At 42.2% G+C, this 21,138-nt stretch overlaps 1 protein-coding gene across 14 annotated transcripts in view; it reads left to right on the top strand.

Annotated features, from left to right (window-relative positions):
- The first annotated feature begins 1,137 nt into the window (after positions 1–1,137).
- PTPRZ1 (protein tyrosine phosphatase receptor type Z1) overlaps positions 1,138–21,138 on the top strand; it is a 124,353-nt gene continuing 104,352 nt past the window's right edge. For all 14 annotated transcript variants that reach the window (XR_014937960.1, XM_085525616.1, XM_015852899.3 and 11 more), the window contains exon 1: positions 1,138–1,269. Coding sequence is in view for 13 of the 14 variants with exons in the window: in XM_085525616.1 (XP_085381742.1) it covers positions 1,212–1,269 (58 nt within the window). In the remaining variant the exon portion in view is untranslated. The remainder of the gene's footprint in view (positions 1,270–21,138) is intronic.

Raw genomic sequence — 21,138 nt, 5'->3', positions numbered from 1 at the left:
ACAGCTCTCATACCTGGGGAAAGAGGACAGAGCAGCACACACACCTGTAAGGCACCGGGTGCTGCTGTGCTGAGGCTGCTCACCATAAAACATCATCTGTGCAGAGCTTTTTCCACCACCCAGACTGGAACAGCACCGCTAACACAGCGCTGCTCACACTGCCTGGGGTGAGGTGGGGGATCGGCTATGTCCTTGTGTTCCCAAAGCCCCAACTGCTGTTCCGAGCTGTCCCAGCTATGAGATGTGGTGTTTGTACCCTTAATTTTACACTTCTCATTTGAGTGCTCTGGAGTTTTGTTGAGTGCTGTTACATTTTTTTCTTTATTTCTTATCGTTTTGCTCTTGTTTTGTCTTCCCGGAGCAGCGATTCCAATGCCTGCGCCCTGACCCACTTCTAGAGAGGATAATGATATTCCACCGCTCCAGCCCCTTCCCCCGCTCCCCCTCCGGTTCCCAGGAGCACGGAGCGGCGCTGCCCGGCTCGAGCTCTGCCTGCATCTCCACCAGCTCCTCGCTGGTCAGCTCCCACCCCGCCGGGTCCACCGGTTATTCCCACTCAGCATCCGACTACGCTGTTCCTTTGCCCCGCACCGCCCGGCTCCTGACCCCGCCGCCCTCAGACACCCCCGAGCCCCCTCGATAAACTTTTCCCTCGCATGTGCACGCAGGGGTATCCCGGGGGGCCGCCTCACAGCGGATCCCAGAGCCCGGCCCCCGCCCCCTCCCTGCTGCTGGGGGGGCAGCCCCCCGCTGCCTTCGGGCTCTCGCTCCCGCACCCCAGTAGGCACAGATACACGCGCACACACACACACACACACACACACGGCACACACTCACACGTCACCCGAGCGCGGTCCCCGCCCCCCCGCTCCCCCGCTCCCCGACATACACTCCGCGCTCCCGCACCCGCGCGCACACGCACCCACCCCGCCGCGCACTCGCCGCACGCACTCGCGGCCGCTCCGCGGAGGGCGGCCCCGGCGCAACCCCGCCATGCGCTGAGCGCGGCCCCGGCAGCAACCAGCACCCCGCACCCAGCGCTCCGCACCCCGCACCCCGCACCCGACATCGGCTGGGCCCGCCCGCGGCGTGGGGGCGGCCGCGGGGCGCGGCGCGGAGCCGTTCCCCACGAGAGGTGCAGCTCCGCGCGGGAGGCGGCTGAGGCAGACGGACGGAGCGGCGGGTGGGAGGAGGAACGGGACGATTTGGACATGCTCATTCTAGGGCGCTGGGTTGCCTGCATCCAGCTCGTCTGTATCCTCCGAGCGGGTGAGTGATGTTCCCACGGACCGAGCTTTGCCTTTCCCACCAACTTTTGTCCCCAGGCTCCGGCGCCGTTCTCTCCCCCCTCTCTCTCATCCTCCCTTTGGCTGAGAGCGATGAGCGGCCGCTCGACTCCTACAAGATGCTCCGTCACCCGAGGCTGGGACGGTCCCCTGCCCTTCCATCACCTCCGCTGCGCCCCGGCCAGCGCCGCGCGGGTCCCACGGGGCCGGGGCCGGCGGGAGCCCCGCGGGCGGCACGGGCACCGAGCAGAGTCCCTGCGGCCCTGGGTTGGGAACTGGGGCTCTCGCCTTTTGCGTGAAGTGTTTGTAAAGGAACCCAGGGATGGGAGGCAAAATTTCAGCCTCCCGCCCCCCCGAGAAAGACTTCTTCTCCAAGAAGTGGCTACGTCAGTGATTCCCCTAAAACGAGAGGTAGCCGCTGCCGTGAAAAGCAGAATATTCAACCTTTCATACGGGACACGGATTCCACACAGAGTATGGATTCGTATAGATTTCAGTAGGACTCCTTACGTAACCAAATGAATTTTCAGCTCATTGATATCTGTACAACTGGAGTGCATGATGGCAATCGTGCACTGTTACTCACGGCTACTACAGCAGCCAGAGGCGGTCGGTGCTGCCAGAAGCACTGTTAATACTTAACCATATAAATATTAGGAGCCTAAGCAATGGGGTTTGTATTGTACCGAATGTTCTTTTGGACTTTATAACGTTCTGTCAAGTAGATAACTAGGAAGTAGGAGTTGTTTACTTGCATTCAAGTATGAGCAACTTGGGAGCGTCAGCTCGTTCTAACCGTGACTGCCTCTACAATAGGGCTGTCTTGGTGGAGCAGGCACTAACCTACATTTCCACCCAATAGGTGGTGCTGCTTCTGAAACCATGAGGCTCTGTAACAAAGATCGGGGTGAGGTGACAGTGACAGCAGCTCTGTACCGAGATCCACTCGTTGGCAGGAACTGCTTTTTGAAAGATTTTTCACCCCCTATCTGAAAGCCCAGTGGAAAAAAGCAACTGTAAATATGATGAATGTAGCTGGCCGTTAATTACAGTGCACGATCCTTGGTAACATTTTAATGTCACTTTTAAACTCACTTATTTCTAAAAGTAGAGTACTTGATCTAAAATACTTCTCTCAGACTGGTTGGGCAACAAATGCCTGACATGGAAACATCCAAGAAGTTTTCATGCCATCTTCCTCCCTCATTAAGCCTCCTAAAATCAGATAGATGTACTCAGAACTGTTCTGAGAGCAGAAGCACCAGGTGCTCGTGTATGTGTGGAAAGAGTTTTGAACACATGAATGCAGAGCAGTGTGCCATGCTGTGATCGCAGTGTAATGCAACAAGATCACCTTTTGGAGACTGATTTTCACACCTGGATGGTAAGCAGTGCAGGACACAGAGGCAACTTTTGATGAAACTTCTGTTTTGTTGGTTTCATCTCATGTGTTCTTAGAGATGAGTTCGTTTTGTGCAGCGCAGTGTTCAAAAACCTTTTGCACTCACGAATGTTAAGGTCATGGGCTGTGAAGTTCTCTCAGCATGGGAAAACACAGTTCCTTCCTCACACAGGAGGTGTAATATAGATGCAGCTGGTGATTTTCACCTCTCTACACTATGGCTTTCAAACCTGGACTGAAGGGGACACCCTTTCTGGATGTGTATGGTGTTCTGACCTCAGTGGCTGCTCACTGGGAAGGCTGGCAAGCTGTGCTACTTGCTGGGAGCACCCGATGCAGGTTGTTAGATTTCATTTCAACATGTTCCTCCTCGAGTATCTCTCCTTAACTAAACATGCTCTCATTTGATTGTATTAGTTCATTGAATTAAACATTTTAGAATCATAAAATCATAGAATGGCTTAGGTTGGAAGCAACCTTAAAAATCATCATTCCAGCCCCCTACCATGGAGCAGGTTACTCCTGCCCAGCGCAGGCTGCCCAGGGCCCCATCCAGCCTGGCCTGGAGTGCCTCCAGGGATGGGGCAGCTGTACCCCATCTTCTTTGGACAGCTGTACCAGGGCTATTTATTAGAATGTTATTTATTAGTATGTTGACATTGCTTCCTTTTGTTTTCTCATTAAAAAATAAAAATAGGTGGTCGTGTATTATTATTGTGTGGCTCCCTAGGTTGGATGGGAGAGGATAGCCAAGTCAGACAGGCTGGCTCTCACCATTGGGTATCTCTGGTACACACACCAGAACCATTGCACTGGGAATGGGACATTGCTGAGGAGCATGGCTGCCTCCTGTGCTTCCTGGAGTCTGTGCTGGATCTTAGCAGCACACATATAGATATATAGTATAGATCTCAGCCTCACTGGCTTGCAGTTCCAAAAAATGCTGCAAGGAAACGTCAGTCTCACATCAGTTTAGGAAAGACAAAAAGGTCACATCAGCTGCATCGAAGAACCCTTTTAGAGCATGCTGAGGCAAAACGTTCCTTTGGGAATGACAAGGCAGTGACAGTTCTTTCTCTGTTACTGAAGAAATGCTTGGGGGCTTGGTTCTAAGATTCTAATAGCCCCGCTGAGATATGAATAGCACCTTCCTCCACAGCACTGCCAGAGCCAAGAACTGATGTAATTATGTATGGGGCAGGGTATTATCCGGGTATTCTCGGTAAGTGCCATTCAGCCAAGTTCAATGGAACTACTTGTGGAATAAGATGCTATTCAGCCACAAGTGAGGGCACGTGAGAAATCTGCCTGATTGTTCATGGACTGCACTCTGTACTTAGAAAAGAGCTTTCCTGTGAAGTTCCTTCTGTGCCTAAAATTAAAGAAAAACAGCCCCGTGGACAATTCACTTCTTTTTTTACATTTTCATTTTAAATGAGAAATACATGAATCTGTAATTACATCTATTCAGCATATTTTTCAGGCTGAATATAGCCTTTGGAATTCTGCCCTCGCTTACTGATGTGTTCCATATAACCTTCTTAAAGTCAATGGGGTATGCCCTTTTTGCAGCTTTTGTCTCATTGTGCTGAAGGAGAAATATTTAGTGTCTCTTCAGTTAGTTGGCTATTTATGAATTTGTGTAGGCAAGAAAATGCCAATGGAAAAAGAAACATGTTTTAACAAATTACATTATAATTGTGGCTAAATTTGAATCAAAGAGATGTAAATATTTAGGCAAGACCTAAAAAATATTCCCTGGCCTCACTGGGAAAATATAGGGGTAATTTTATTGAATAAAGCAAAAAGTCCCTCCAAAATTAGCTCATTTACACCTTATTACTATCACTGTCTGACCTCAGCCATCATTTTGCCTTTCAAAAGGCAGCTAATTAAACTCTGTGACTTGTTTAATTAGTTGTTAAAAATCCCTCTTTTAGTTTGTTTCTGGCATTCCAGTACCACGGCTTTATTCACACAGAAGCAGTAAGGTTTCTCTGAATATTCTTTTATTAGAGAACTGACATCAGGACTGGATTTCCAAGCTACCAGATGGCGTGTATCTCACTACCAACAAGAAAAGCAACTTCTCTGCTCTTTTTGGATGGCCCCAACTAATAGTAATGAGAATCTGAGGCAGAGTATTAACTTAGATTTCTAAATCCAGTCAGTTTCTGTTCATTCTTGTGAAAGCACATTTAGGCTCAGTAATCCCTTAAACTGTCAAAGGAATATGGGATCAGAGCCTTCTTAGTAGCTCTAACTCTTTTTTTTCTTGACAGTACTTTTGTTGGCCGGGTATTTGGCATAATTTGAACTCACTTATAGTGGAGTAATACTACTGAATGTTACTTTTAATGCTTTAGCATATTTTAAGATGACACTTTCCTATGGACATACATAGCTCTGACAGAGAGATTCAGTTTCACCATATGTAAAACGTAAGGGCTAAAACAAAATAAGAATTTTAAGACTGTTTAAGCATCCACTTTAATTATCTGTAACTTCTGCATTTTTGTGCCACAGAGATTGATACATGCTTAAATCTGAATGCACTGAATGGGTTTGTTTTGAGGTTCAAATACTGGCAAGTGTGAGAAGTGGTGCAGAAATTAGTGACATTTAAAGACTTAACATCAGCGTAATTCACACTACCTTATGGTTCATATAGAAAATATAACTGTACATGAATAATATATAAAGCTGTTTTATATGAATTTCTAGGGAGAACCTAAATAATACAGATACAATTACCACCCCAATTGGAAATTATTCTATTTATAATCTGGATTACAAATCACAATGGCAGTTTGTGAATGCAAGTGCTTGCCGCTTCTGAAGGAAGGCAGTTTCCTTTTGCTCATCATTTAAGTGGTCACTTCCCACTATGAGTTCTCTAATTAGGAATTTAAGGGTGAACAGATTTTGTTCTTTCACTGACAATTTCAATTCCTCTTCAAACTTGGAGACCTTCTCAGTATTCCTCTTAGGGCTGGGAAGTCTGCAGCAGTTCCGGAGCCCCCGGCTCCCATTTAACAGCACGATTCTTACAGCTTCATGCACCATTTATGTGGCTTTCCTGTATGAGACATCCTTTGGCTATTCAATAAGCTTCTTTTCCCATAAAGACAAAAGTTACCTTTTCTGAATACACGTCAAGGCTTCTGCATTAGAAAGATAAATCAACAGAAAGCAAAGAACTTACAGTATTAAATAAACAAAATGAGTTAAATGAAAGATGGGAAGTTTTTCAGAGTGGTTGGGACTGTAAGTGTAGCTTGGTTCTGACAGGCTCTTGAGGAACTGCTGTACTTTTGTAGGAAGGTATAGTCCAGGTTGCTTATTGAGTACAAATTACTTATGTTGGTCGGTTCAGTCTTGAGTCTCAGGTGGAAATGAGTGATTCAGTGGAGATTTTAGAAATGAAATAGGGATATATACATATATATATATAGACAGGTGACTGGTTGAAAAGGAGACTTCAAAGCATTGTGAATTGTTCTAGCTGAGACATGCTTCTCATAAGCTCCTGTTGCCTTCTTCTTCACCGTGCTTGGACTTAGGTGTTCTTGCCCTCAGAGAAGACCTCAGATATGTTTCCAGCTTCTCAGCAATTTACAGCAGCTGTCCTAGGGCAAGCCAGTTGCTTGTTATTGTACTCAGCTGCCCAGCTCGCCTAAAGGCAGTGCCTCTATCAGGTGCCTAACAGCAGGGTGATTCATCCCACTTCATCTAAGCTTTTGCCTAAGTCAGGTTTCCACAATCCATAGCTTATGCTGCAGTTTTAGATATAGAGATTAAAAGGCAGACTAGATGTGTCTTGGCTACCTGGCATATGGCAAGCAATATTTACTGCTGCACATTTTTATAGCATTCTGACAGACATGCAAAGTATTGATTTATTCATTTCTTAAAGGTATGTTTTACATACGGAAGCACACATCCAGAATTGTTTACCAGCTGGTTTCATTTTATTGCCATTCTGTTTATTGTTGTAAAATCATGAAGTGGCTCAGGTTGGAAGGGACCTTAAAGCCCACTTGGTCCCAACCCATTGCCATGGGCAGGGCTGCCACCCACCAGCTCAGGCTGCCAGGGACCCAGCCTGGCTTTGAGCACGTCCAGAGATGGGGCACCCACAGGTTCTCTGGGCAGCTGTGCCAGCACCTCAGGGCCGTCACAGTGAAGAAGTTCCTCCCAACATCTCACCTAAATCTTCATTCCTCTCTAAAGATATGTAGATGTGTTTATCATGGGAAGGAAAGCCCCATAACAACTGCAACTCCTCAGATGTTCTAAAGGACTTCTACATTTCAAGGGCAAAAACAAGCACACAGGAATATGAGTGTCAAGTTGTAGCTGAGATAAGTAATTTCATGAGGTTACTGGGACTGCTCACCTAACTAGTGAGAGGTTTCAGTAAGTTTTCAAGAGCGGTACACCTGTTTGCATGCTAGCTCTGAATTCTAACCTTTGTTGCCAAAATATATATGCTACATACTGGGTTACCTGATGACTGAAATATAAAGCAGGTAGCATTCAAAGATGTGAATCTATTCTGGCTTTGCATGCTGAACTCCATGATTTCAACAGAAGTTCCCTAAACAGCTGCTTCCTTTGACTAAACAGCTCATAATCAGAGTAACAGCAGGCTTCGTACAAGTGACCTGAAGTTACTCCAGGCAATTTGTCTTCTAGCTCCATCTCCAATCTGACCAACTGTATTTTATCTTTCTGTAGCCATTTGGAAAAGCACATTTGATTCCAAGTGTATGCAGCTCTTACTCTGATAGGCGTATAGAACGCAACCCATCATCTGCATTGAGATTGGGATAGTCCTGTATGGTCTATGCCTATTTCTCTCTTTGCAATCCTTTTTCATTTTCAGGCTGTAGTTTACAGTTCATTTATCTTGCAATGATAGCTTGTTGCGGAAAAATCCTGAGGAATGAAGTTCTTTTTTTTTTCCACACTCCTTAGGTTTGTATCGCTGTCTGTATACAGATTACAGTAGAATTACTTCTGGCTCATCTCAACGGAACTGTGTGTGAATAAATCCTGGATGAGCATCAGGGAGCAAAAGATACAGATGAACTATCTGAGTTACAGGATGGCGCTGACACAAAAACAAGTGGAAACAAACTGGCACAGTGCAAATATAAGCTGAAATCAGAAGGCGGCTCCTACCCATTAAAGCAGTGATATTTTGGAAAGTCTTTCCACTGAAAAAAAAAAAAAAAAAAATAGATGGAAAAAATCAATATATGTATATATATTTAAGAATAGAGATCCATGTATTTCCACAAGACCCTGCAGCTCCTGGAGCAGAACAGACCCACACTGGTGACCTTAGAGTCACTGTCAGTGAGCAGTATCTTATGGTTTGATCTGTGCTAGGGAGAGAAGTGAGCAGAGTGCCCCTGGCCATGCCAGCCAGCTTGCCCATACAGGAACAGCAGCAAAAAGCCTTCCTTACTCCAGGCAGACACATCTGTAATCTGGGTGCTGGCACTGAGGACTCCCAGCATCCCCACTGCCACTCTGAAAAAAAAAAATAATTTAAAAAAAAAAATTAAAAATTTAAAAAAAATTTTAAAAGAGTCTAATAAAATCAAGAGACTTGAAGATCTACTTGGCTTGTATTTACATGTATTGGGGCTTTTTAACCATTTGCAATTTTAAGTATGCGAAATCTCCTATTGCATGACTTCAGGAGGTAGGGGTATAATTAAAATACTATTAGAATATCTGAGAGAACTGGCCATGTTCTCATTTTTTCAACCCTATCAGGCAAAGGGGAATTCAGGAGAAAGGAGATTCCTCAGTTGACTGTGTCTTCCTGTTCCGCAGAGCCATCCACAAAGCCCAGGCTGGCTTAGGCATCTACAGAGGGAAAGGAACTATATTAGGATGGCATTTTACCATTAACATTCATAGTCTGTTGGCACAAGTCATTGGCTTGTTTTCATGTCTTACTATTCTTTTCCTAATTAAAGATCTCTATGTCAGAAGTGAGCTGTTTGTTTGTTGTTATTGTTTGTTTGTTTGTTTCCACATCAATCAGTGTAATGCAATCAATGTGAATGGAAGGCCCCAAGAAAACGGAAACTGTCATTGTAGACTGGAAGGATATGGGCTTCCATGGGGAACTTCAGAATGAAAATCATATGCTGAAAAGCTTTATTGAGCTACAGTGTGAGAAGATTAAATAAAGGATACACTGGAAAATTCAGGTATTCTGTACATTTTAGGGGTAGCAGAGTAGTGGTACAGAGAATTTAAAACAATTAAATTAGCCTCTCTATTTTCATGGTTCTCCTACTGGGTTTCCAGCAACAAGATTGTTCTCAGTTTCAAATCATTTTATTTCCAAGTCACATTTGACACTAGATGAATGCTGAGCATTTTCTCAGGCTCATCTGCCAATTTCTCTTTAATTCACTGTCTAATAAAATTTATGTCTTCCCTGACAGTTCAAAGGACTTTCTCCTCTCCACGCATTTTACCAAATACAAATTTGGTTACGTTTTAGACTGCTAATATAATAGTCCTTCTGGCTGTTTTTTTCTATCCCCTTCACAATGTGTATTTCCTACTTATTTCTGCTCATTTTTTGGGTCATGTGCTTTGTGTCATCTTCTACTTTCACCCATTCTTTATTTGAGATGAAGAAAGAGGGATGGTTGTGTTTTGTTTTTATTGTTGTTGTTTGTTTGGTGTGTTTTTTTTTTGCTTATTGATACAGCATTGGAAAAAAATAATATATCAATATAACATATAACATATATACAACATATATCTTGGTGAAAAAGACTCTGTTAGGTCTGAGTGGTTTTGAGTCTTTCCTTATTTGTGCCATTGACTGTGGGATCTGTATTGCAGTGAAGATGTTTGCACTTGGTAGTAGTCTTCGCTGGCTGGATGGGAAGTCCCAGGTTCTTTGTGAGAGGTGAGAAGGCTGTGACACACAATCTGTTACAGATCTGTCTGAGTATCCATAGTCATGTAGGGACAGATGATAGCAGGAATTGATATGTACAGTTCATTAGGAATATGCAATAATCCCAAATGCTCTATTAGATTAGCTGTTGTGACTGTATGTTTGCAACGGGGACAAATGTTTTCATCATATGAAAATGAATTGCAAGTGCATTTTAACACAAATTAAAAATGCCCTTATTGCCCTTCTAAGTGGAAGGAGACAGGTTCAGCTCAATTAGGTGAAGATAACGAGGCAGTGATGTGCAATGAATAGTTTCAGGTTGCATGCAGTTGACTGAACAGAAAAAAACTGTATATGGAGCTAACAGAAAGTAGTATTGTTATCAGTAAATAAGGTGATATAGATTAAATAGTTTTTTCTAATATGATTGACACTGTGCATTTGAATAAGAGTGTAATCCATGTTTTCAGGGAAAGCTAATGATTATTGAAGTTTTTTTATCATTAGTTGAAGATTTAAGTGAATATGCAAGACTATTTCTAAACTCACAAAACCCCATTCCTATGAGATCTGTTGTTTACTTGAAGACAGCAGAAAACGTGACCCATTCAGAGTAGTTGTAGGGTTATATTGAAGAATAGATTTGCTCACTGTGCAGTCGTACTTGGAATGCAGGGTAGGCATCCTGCTTATCACATAAAGGGCAGGCAGGAGGGTTTTAGGCACCAGAACTGGGATTTATAGCAGCCAGCATATCCAGTGCTGGGACTAGCCTTGTCTAGTATTAGATATGGAGTTTGGAGGCCCTGCCTGCAGCAGGGGGATTGGAGCTCAATGATCCTTGAGGTCCCTTCCAACTCAAGCCATTCTATGCTTCTATGACATACAACCTGTCTGGGAAGTGCTAAAATGTTTTCTTTATAGATTCATGAACAGCCCAGGTTGGACATAGCCTTGAAATGTCATAGAGTCCAAGCTTTATATGGCTAGACCTGACAGAATGTATCCTGGAATTCAGAATTGATCTTATTACTCTTGAAACAGCTAGAATATGTTAATAGTTTTCATAATCATCTAATAGTGCTGCTTTTGCTGGAGAAATGGGAAATAGCAGTCCTGAGCCGTTCCCGTGTAAGGGGTTTGAACCACAGTTGTGGACAGCAGTGCTGCTGAAATGGCCGCAGTGCTGATCTCCACTCAAGCTGAAGATGGGAACAATAAAAAAAGTGAAAGAGAAAACACAATGATGCAGCCTAATGGGTAAGCTGGGAGCTTCTGGCAGCATTTCCAGGTACTAGACTAGATTTTCACCTTCTTTTCTTCACTGCCACCACAGCCCTCCTCAGAAGCAGCAGCTGCTGCGTGTGTCTCTGGTCTCCTACTCCTGCTGTGGCTGTCCTCCTCTTCCCCACATTCCCACACATTGCCGTCAGTCTGTGGCTGTGTCTCTGTGCTGAGATGGAGGCGTTTGGCTGCAGGGGCAGTCGGTATGATGGAAGAGCTGCTCTGTCTGGCGCAGGGGCAGGGAGCCAAGTCAGAAAATGTGTTGTAGGTTGGATTAAAGCCTTGGGTCAGCAGCTGGACCATGCTGGGTTATGTCTCACAGTGAAATGAGTGAGATGCGGGGTGCCAGTTCATGTCAGTTTGGTTATTTCTGTTTTTTCTCTAACTACCATCCTATGAAAAAAAAAACAACAGGAAGATATTTGTTGTCTCCTGGAGTTTTAAAACCTGCTGAAGAATGCTGTTCTATCTCTTGGGTGGGCTGGTCTGATGCTTATCTAGGCCTCCTGGGTATCTCTGATCCATGAAGTCTGTGAATCTTCCAGCTTGGACCAATTCCTCTGTTTTTTCCTGTTGTGGAGACTTAACCAGTTAGAGACAGAAGTGCCGTGTAACGCTCCCAGAAGAGAAAACTGTACAACCATGCCCTCAATCTGTATAGGAAACACATGCATTCACAGCACCCTGCTGAAATGCCAGGAGATTTTCTGCCTCAGGCAGGTATGGCAACCGAGTGAGCAACAGCTGCATTGTCCTGGAAGAAAATACAGAATGTGCTCTTTTCTGTGGCAGCTGAACTGTTGTGGATGGCATGGAGACAACAGGCTTATTTCCCCAGTGAGTCACCCAGCCTTCCAAAAGCCCAGTATCTCCAAGGCTTTCAGCTGAGCTGGGGCCTATTACGTGCTCCCTACACAGCTGAAACCTTAAAGGCCCAGTCAAACCCATAATTAATTGAAGTTTGTGTAACACTTAGAAGTTATAACTCACTAGATGAGTACTAAGGCTGTTGCTAATGATTTTAAATCTACAAAGCAACTTCCTAAAAAGCTTTGAAATTGGCAATTACAGTATTCTGTGTTAGATGGAAAAGCTTTGATCGCTACAGAGTGAGAAATGACTTAAACTGGAGAGATAACAACAGCACACTGCTAGGTACAGTGATGTGGCAAAGGGCCAGGCAGGGATTTGCTATTGCTCCTGCCAAAAATCAATTTGAAGACATTTCAGTATCTCAATATTGCATAAATGACTATGGAAGCCCTGGGAAGTTTGCAGTTACATGTACGTACAGTCTGAAGATAAGGTATAATTGGAGAATTTTACTTTCATGCCCTCTTCACATATGTTATTACTATTTTCATTTCTGTGCAATTACAAGGCTGACTTCTGATCCAGTGCTAAGTATGAACCTAATGACAGTATTCTCATCTGTCCTATGTCTTATATATCTTGTATTGTCCTAACTAGATCAACATCCAGTTTTCTTGAGGAAATTGCTGCTGTCTGAAGCGGCAGTCTGGGAGGACTTCACTGTTTTGAGATTTCATTTAGAAGTAAATAAAGTTATGTCCAAGTACAATGAGGGATAAAATAATCTCCCTACTTGTCCACAAGTTTTTTCTGAGACATTAACTGTTAGCACACAGTGTGATCCCCATTGCTTATTAATGTAATACCAATATACCTAAAAACATTCTGCAAACATTTGAGACATGTAACTAGTCATGGGAAATCTAGAGGGTTGGCCTCTTCTCACAGGTAACAGTAATAGGACAAGAGGCAATGGCCTCAAGTTGAACCAGGGGAGGTTCAGATCGGATAGTGGGAAAAAGTTATCCTCTGAAAGAGTGGTGAAGTATTAGAACAGATTGCTCAGAGAGGGGGAGTCACTGTCCCTGGGGCTTTTCAAGAAGCAAGTAGATGTGGCACTGAAGGATGTGGCTTGTGGTGATGGGTTGACGGTTGGACTAGATGATCTTAGAGCTCTTTACGGACCTAATGTTTTGGTCATTCTATGAAGTGGTATCGAATAAGCCTGTCTCAGTTCCTCATCTGTAAGACAGAGTTAGCAATACTTCACTCAGAAGTGTTTTTTGTACAAGAGTATCTTAGTATTTCCAAAGACCTTTTGAGAGAAAAAGGGTTAACTCAAAGCCCTATGTAACAGGGCTGAGTCCTGCTGCTAGGAGGTTATGCAGGTAGACCTTATTGTTCTTGTGGGACCTGCAGCATGCCTGCAGGCAAGTTGGCTGCTGGTCATGTGGAGGCCTTGGAGTAGCCCCTTGCATACAGTGAGAGCCCCAAGAAGCAGTTACATCACATCTAATGTAATCTGGTGACTCAGTGTGGTACTGGAAATCATGAGACCTAGGCACTAAACCTGGCAGGCTCTGTCAACCCAGGCATCCCATTTGACTTTCTTTGCCTCAGTTTAATGTCTGTAAAGCTGAGACAATATCCCCATATTTTATGAAATTAGTTCAGGAACAAAAGCACTACATAAATACTAGGGTGTAGAGATACTACTGCATGAGCACTCATGTGCAAATGGCTGAGATGTGTCTTGTAACAGATAGCCCTTAGCACAAGCGCAGCCTTCCCAGTGATATATGGCTTTACTTACGTGCAGCTGCAGGCACATTTATGCTTGACAACTTGGGTCAAAACAGCTGGTCTGAGCATTTATCCTGAAGTGGAGTCTCTTTAATCCTAGTCCTAAATCAAAATCCTTACCATGTGTTCCCCAAAGATACCAGAGCCCATGAAATGCCACAAGGTCTGTTGCTTCATGTTCCCCATCTAAAAGTGATCAGGAAGAAATTAAATACTCATTTGCTTTATCAAACACGTCACATTATAGCTTTTGTGCACACCAATAGGAACAGTTTTACTGAATTGGGATACCTGTGTTTCTACTTAATCCAGTTCCTGTAATTTAATATTTAAATGTTGTGTATAGCCAGAGCTGTGGTATGACAAACATTTAAATTTCTCCCACGTGTACAGCTTGGGTCCATGTATGTGTCACATATGTTAATAACAATGATATTCTCTACCATTCCTCTTTATATACATATATCATACATATACAAATGTGGACTTAGGACTGGGGGCTGTCAGTGGCTGTTTCCCCACAGTTGCCATCTCACTGCCATGGGGTCTTGCAACATGTGCTGCTTGTGCAGTTCCTGGTGCCAAATGAAGCAGTACACTTTATTTCTTTTCTGCTCTCCATATAGCCCAATAAAAAGAGACAAGTCATTATTTGCATGTCAGCATTTGCAACCAACTGATATGTGATACATGGCAGTTGTCATTAGCTCTGGATTCAGGGAGGTGGTACCTCTGCTCGTAAGAGTAAGTCAGAAGAAAATGTTGACTTTTAATTAATAGCAACAAGGACTAATACCAATCTGGACAATAGCTTTAAATTGTGCAGGCAGGCAGTGGATAAAAACCTCCTTTTCTTTTTACTCTGTCCTTAAAATAAGGACACATGTTAAAAATGAACAAAGAGACCATTCTGGATTTCTGTTGTCTTCCAGTGTATGATAAAGTGGTGAGTCCTATGTACAAAACAAAAGGTATTATTGGTAGTTTCCAGAGTCTTTATTCCAGAGTATGTAGAAATCCAACAGAGAAATAAAAGAGAGAAAAAGAGAGAAAATGGAGGGGGGAAAAAAAGAGTGAAAGGGAAAGGGAGGGAGGAAAGGACAAAGAAAGGAAAGAAGGAAGAGGAAGGAATTTATCATATAACCTTCTTGGCATCTTCACAGCAGTGATCTCTAACATATATGCGTGTAATATCTACAGCAAATATATATTCAAAAAGTAGAAAGATACTTGTTGACACTCAGAAGGAGAAATGATGTGATGAACGTAACAGCAGTGGGTTTGGGGAAGTAGCAGACACCATCCCCCTGCTCCCATTTGTGCACTATCACCTTGCCTCAGCCCCTTGTCCATGGCTGGCCCACAAGCTCTCCTCTCTTCTCCTGCTCATAAGGGAGCTTGCAGGCTATGTGTAGATATGGCCTGGATTCCCCTTCAGACATCCTTGTTTTTCTTGTCTGAGAGAAAGGTGGAGAGTCCTGCACAGCAGATTCTGGGTAACTGTCCTAGGTAATCTATCTCACATTTTGTGTGTGAGAAATGCATTTCAGGTCTACTTAAGCAAGATGCAGCCCCAACACAGAGTACTGTGGATCTTCTGGCAATGACACATAGAAATAAGGATAACAACTGTTAATATAGTAACGTGAATATGATAGGTGACTGCTGACAATGATTTTCAGGCCATTATGACAAAAAACAAAAACAAAACTCAAAGCCTAACATCACACAAAAAAGAACAAACAAGTAGCTTTGTTGCATTCAAAACAGAAGTGTGTTTTCTTAGCCTGTGAGATAATTCATTTGGAAAAGGTTTCATTTATAATGAATGTATTCAGACCTAATGCCACCTCTTTGTACAAAATGCAAAACCAAGACTGGACCAAAACTCACTGCTCTTGAGTATGGCATGCTGGTGTCTCTATGGAGAAAACACACTTATGCCTTACATATCAAGGAGGAACCTTCAGTTATGACTGGTTTTGTTGAAAATGAGGTAAAAACTTGGACTTGTCAAGACTGTGGCTGTGAAGAGGTTTAGTGTGCAGGGTGGAATGGACAGGCTGACACAGCGTGTAAGTTCTATGAGTTGTGTCTCAGGGAGACAGTATTTGGCAATGTGTTTCAGCTAAATTTCACAATGATTTCAATTGAAGAAAAACAGCTCTATATTCTTCCTGAAGCAATATCTACAATGAATGCTATTTTAAGAATCCACCCAAGGCTCTAGTCATGAAGCATGTGCTTAACTGGGCTGCTTTCATTCTAGAAAATAACATTGATGGCAGGAAAAATGGCCTATAGGGCTAATAGATTTCTGGCATATTATATACAACAAATAAAATTGCAAGAGGAAGATAGTATTAGGTTAAGAACTATGATTGTTAATGGTTCTCAATACTTTTCATTTAGCACAAGCTTTTAGAAATTAAAAAACAAAACTGATAAAAAACAAGATAGTGTCATGCCTCCCAGCTCTCCTTGCTAAATGAGAATGAAGAGGCTTACCATGATATTTCAAGATTTTGGAGTAGGGTGGATATTTTTCTTCCTTTTGTGTACATTCACACTGTATTCACAACATCTCACACTACCACAGATGCTTCTGCATACAGTCAGATTTAAGTTGCCGTTTTGTACCAAAGTGACAATGAAAATTTTCTTCTTAGGATGAAAGAAAAGGGCACAGGGTGGTACATAACACTTGCTAATATTTTGCCTTTCCAAGTGATTCTGGTCCATACATTATTGATATGTTGATGCTGCAAGAGGCTGGAAATTGTTGGAGATGATGAAACTGGTTAGAGTGCAGAAAATGCTTTCCATAATGAGATTTTTCAAGAGATTTAAACTTGTGAGGTCCTTCTTCACTTTTTTTAGACAGCTTTAACATCTTTTAGAGATACGGGCATTTATAGAAGCATTTGATTCCACACTTGTTTCAAGCTATCTACTACATAAGTCTACTGCATTGTATCTTTGGGTCTGAATATTCCTGCTCAGGAAGCAAGTTCAGCATGAAATGTAAAATAATTGTAAGAGTCTAAGAAACTCATTCAGTCTTTAATGTTTAGAGCTACTCTTGGTTTTAAGTGATTCAGATGCTTAGAAAGAAATTAGGAAAAGATAACTGTTTATGCAAATGACTGTACAGCAAACCAATTTGAAGAAGGGTATTGTTTCCTAGAATAAACGAGCATCTGCTTTCCTTTTTAATGTAGACAAGTATCCAAAATGTGATCATAAATGTGAGGAATTGAGTGCTTGAATGAGGACCAAGCATTATTCAGTGCACACCAATGTGGTCTCCCATAGCCTGTAAAGATTAAGGTAATAATTAGCCCCAGACGGAAGAGGGGCCCCAGAAATCTGGGCTTGAGAGATGGGTCTATCCAAAACTCATGACATTCAACGTTGATAAGTGCAAGATCCACCTCCTGGATTGAGACAATATCAGGTACAAATGCAGGCTGGGTAGAGAATGGACTGAGAGCAGCCCTGAGGAGAAGGACTTTGATAGATGAAGATCTTGATATCAACCAGCAGTATGCCCTTGCAGCCCAGAAGTCCAACTGTATCCTCAGCTGTATCAAAACTGGGCTGCCTGCCCTCATGAGGCCCCCCATCTGGAGTACTGTGACCCCCAATACCATAAAGATGTGGAGCTTTGGGAGTGAGTCTAGAAGAGTCAACAGAGTTAATCAGAAGGCTGGAGAAGAGACAGCTTTGGGGAGATCTCACTGCAGCCTTCCTGTAATTAAAGGGGGCCTACAGAAAAGATGGTGGAGGGACTCTCCAGTCAGAGAGTGTAGTAATAGGACAAGCGGAACTAGTTTTAAACTAAAAGAGGGAAAAATTAAATTAGATATTTGGAATAATTATTTACTCAAAGGGTGATGAGGCACTGGAATGAGTTGCCCTGAGACGCTGTGGATACCCCATCCCTGAAGGTGTTCTAGGCCAAGCTGGGTGGGGCTTTGTGTAAACTGAAAGTATCCCTTTCAGTTCAAGGGGCGTTGGAGCTAGAAGATCTTTGAAGGCCCCTTCCAATTTAAGGCAGTCTATGATTCAAAATACAAGTAAAAACAACAGGACTTCTTTTCTACAGTTATATTATTCTACTGCTTTTCCTTCCAGTGGTACTGTGGAGCTCATAAGAAACTAGATGCTTTTTAATGAATGAATATAACCAAATGCTAGCACAAATAAACTAGTATATTGGCAGTATAAGAGCAGCAAGCCCGTTCATTTTGCAATAAGCCAGGTATTGCTAGATAAAATAAGATGTGATCCTTTCATCAGCGTGTGAATTAGCAATGAGTGGATATCAAACTGGCAAAGATATACTAGACATAGAATATAGAATGAGATCTCTCTGCATTAATACTCTAATCTCTTTTTTATTACACACCTTTATAGCAGGCAGAATTAACACTGATAGAATTGCTATTTACTAAAAAAAAGCAGTCATGTTATAGTGCTAGTTTGTGCTTTGTTGGCACTCAGCAGAGATAAGATCTTCATTCAACCTTAATCTAATTATGACAAAATTAATAATGTCAAACCTTGAGAAAGTAAGTGCATGGCAATTAATGAAGAAATGGGTTAGATGTGAAGGAGTTTGCTCTGCTGATGATGACAGAACTCAGCCTGTGAATCAGCAGTATAAGAAGAATATTCTGAGAAAATAAAACCATAAAGATAAAGGTAAATTATGAAATCCAAATGATACCCCGGGGACTGGGAAACTAATGATGGTAAATCACATCTTAGATGTGGGATGAGGCAAAATGTGTAGGTGAAAAGGAGAACTTCAATTTGATACGAAACTAAAGGGAATGTTCAAGCCATGAACTCTGTGTTATATGCAGCCTTGCAGAACAATTCATCCATCATTCAGTCCATTGCTGGCAGCTTTTTTTCCCTGGGGAGTTAATTTAATGGCAGCAGCCTGCCCTTTGCTGTCATTTTCACCAGGGCTGAGAAGCTTACTCCTATCACACTGAACTTATTGCACTCACTTGACACAATGCGCACAAATAGGTTTGTGCCTACTCTGGGGTAAAGATAGCCACTAGGAGCAGGCATTTGGCTGGTAAAAAAAAAAAAAATCTATTGGTGTGCTCCCGAGATGACCCTAGGAAAAAGGATCTGACTGCTTTGATGACTGCAACCATCTTTCAGCCGCTGCCTGTATTGATTCTTCAGACACATGAGCTTTCCTTGGCAACTGATGAAGCTCTGGAACCTGTTCACCAGGTGGGCCTCAGCATGAGAAAATATATGAAAGCAGATTGGCTAGAGGAATTAAAACTTTAGAAATATGGAAATAAGTGCTTGTGGAATGAAGGCTGTCCAAATGAATAAGTGGGCTACTGAACATTAGCAAAAAGAAAAAAAAGAAAGAAAAAGAAAAAGCAAACTTTGAAGCTGTAAAATAAAACAGAAGAAAAAAAAAAAGAAAAATAAATAGGAATGAAAGGAAGGGAAAAAAATTTAAAAAGCAACTGGAAAGCAGTAGAGTCCTGTTCTGGATTACCTTCTTCCAGAAGAAACTGTTTTTCCAGACCTCTAATTTCATTTGTGTACACTCTGATGTTTTAATTCCCCTTCTCTAAAAAAGAGATGTGAGGACAAGATATGAAACACTTGTGTCCTGTTTTGGAGTAGTATCATGACTTAATTTTTATCTACAGTCTAGGAGTAAGTTTTACCAATAGAGAAGGAAAAATGTCTGGTCATGCTATCTGTGGTCTTCTGCACTTTGACCTCAAAGGGGAATGGATTCTGGCGTTTTTGAGAAGCCATGGTTCTCTGAAAACTTCATGTTGCTACGCACTCCCAGTTAGAGCCAAAATACATTTCTGCAAAGGCTGGAATTTGCAGTAGAAGTCTAGGCCTGTAATAGTTTTTTCTTTCTAGTTCCCGTTGCTTCGGATCTTTTCCTCTCCTGTGCCTCAAGAGTGCAGTAGAGGGGGAAGTTAATGTTGATCCATATATTCCAAGCATTCAAGCACCAAATATCCCCTCTGGGATGAAGAGTAGAAGTCTTGTAAAGTAGACTTTTGACAGTTTCCTATTTATTTTACTATTATCTGTCACCAAAGAATCACAGGGTTGGAAGGAACCTCAAGAGATTGAGTCCAACTCCCCCAATTTTCCTTGAAGCTGCTCCAGGCCCTTTATCATTATTATTTCTAGGATATCTCTGTGTTTTTTTTAACTGAGGAGCCCAGTAGTCATTTAGACTACTGGACACAGTATTCTAAGTGTTCCCTTACCAGGGCAGAGTAGAGTAGAGGGGGAGTATCACCTCCCTTGACCTGCTAGCCACACTCTTTTTAATGCACCCCAGAATCTTATCAACATTCTTGACCACAAGAGCACACTGTTGGCTCACGGCCAGCCTGTTGTCCACCCGGACACCCAGGTCCTTCTCTGCAGAGCTCATTTCCAGCAGGTCATCCCCTAACCTGTACTGATGCATGTGGTTTTGTTACTTTCCAGATGCAAGACTCTATACTTGCTCTAGTTAATCCTCATCAGGTTCCTCCCTGTCCAGGTTGTGTTGAATAGTAGTAGTCATGCCTAATGCCACATGAGAACTTTCAAAGGCACTGTTCATATGGATTGTAATCAGTACACCATCAAGAGGTGTGCTTTACTTTCCACAAAGATAGCACTTCATGCTTAATTTCGTACATCTTTAAAAGTGAAAAAAAAAATAAATGTATTTTTGTTTCTCGTTTTGCCATGGCAAACAATATTTTTCCAGAAGCCTGATGTTTGGAAAGAGGCAGTAAATTAATGTTAACTTCAAATAATCAATGCTTGTGGCTTAGGAAATTTGCATTTCCTACAAATGAAAGAATATATTGTTAATGTACTGCTTGCTCAGAGCAATCTATTTCCCCTTTGTGGAGTGACTTATTTAAATGAAAGTCTCTTGAAGCTGGTGGCTAAACTGAACTAACAAGTTAATGGTATAGAGTACCGGAGGATATTGCATGAGGTATTGAATATAAAATTACAAATAACTGCAGGGATATTTGAAATACATCTCTTCCTTGTGGTAAGTACATATGGACCAAAGAAAGATTTTTCAGCTTTTTCTCTAAGCTGTCTCTTCTGTTCATGTCCTTGGACAAATATCACTTGAAAACTCAGGATTTGTGTTTTTCAGATGATTGTCATATCAGATGCTTCATATCTACCCAGATTATTTTCAAGAAACAGCCTTAAGTTTAGCTTTGAATTCCAAGGTGGAGATGACTATATGATAATACATGCATGCAATCATATAATCATGCAATGCATGAGTATTGATGTTATCTTAAGGGTTCTTAATTACTGAAATTTTCTCTCACAGAGAAAAAACAGTTGAAAAATGAACTCAGAAAAACCAAGCCCCGTCAAAAACTCTCTTTATTATTTTACTAAGGAATATATTTCATTGTTTGGAAGTAATTCTTAAACCTTGTGTTTGAATGAGCAAATAGTTTAAAGTATAATGCATACTTTGCTTTTAAGGTGAGTAGGGTAAGATAAAAGTTTGTTCCTGACATATAAACTGAAGCATTTGGGACAAGCTGTGCATCCCTCAGTGC

The sequence above is a fragment of the Coturnix japonica genome, chromosome 1 (genome assembly GCF_054131305.1).
Source record: "Coturnix japonica strain WE chromosome 1, WE-NBRP24, whole genome shotgun sequence".
NCBI classification, from domain to species: domain Eukaryota; kingdom Metazoa; phylum Chordata; class Aves; order Galliformes; family Phasianidae; genus Coturnix; species Coturnix japonica.
Note: the sequence above shows the minus strand (reverse complement) of the source record. Positions and strands in the feature narration are given on the sequence as shown.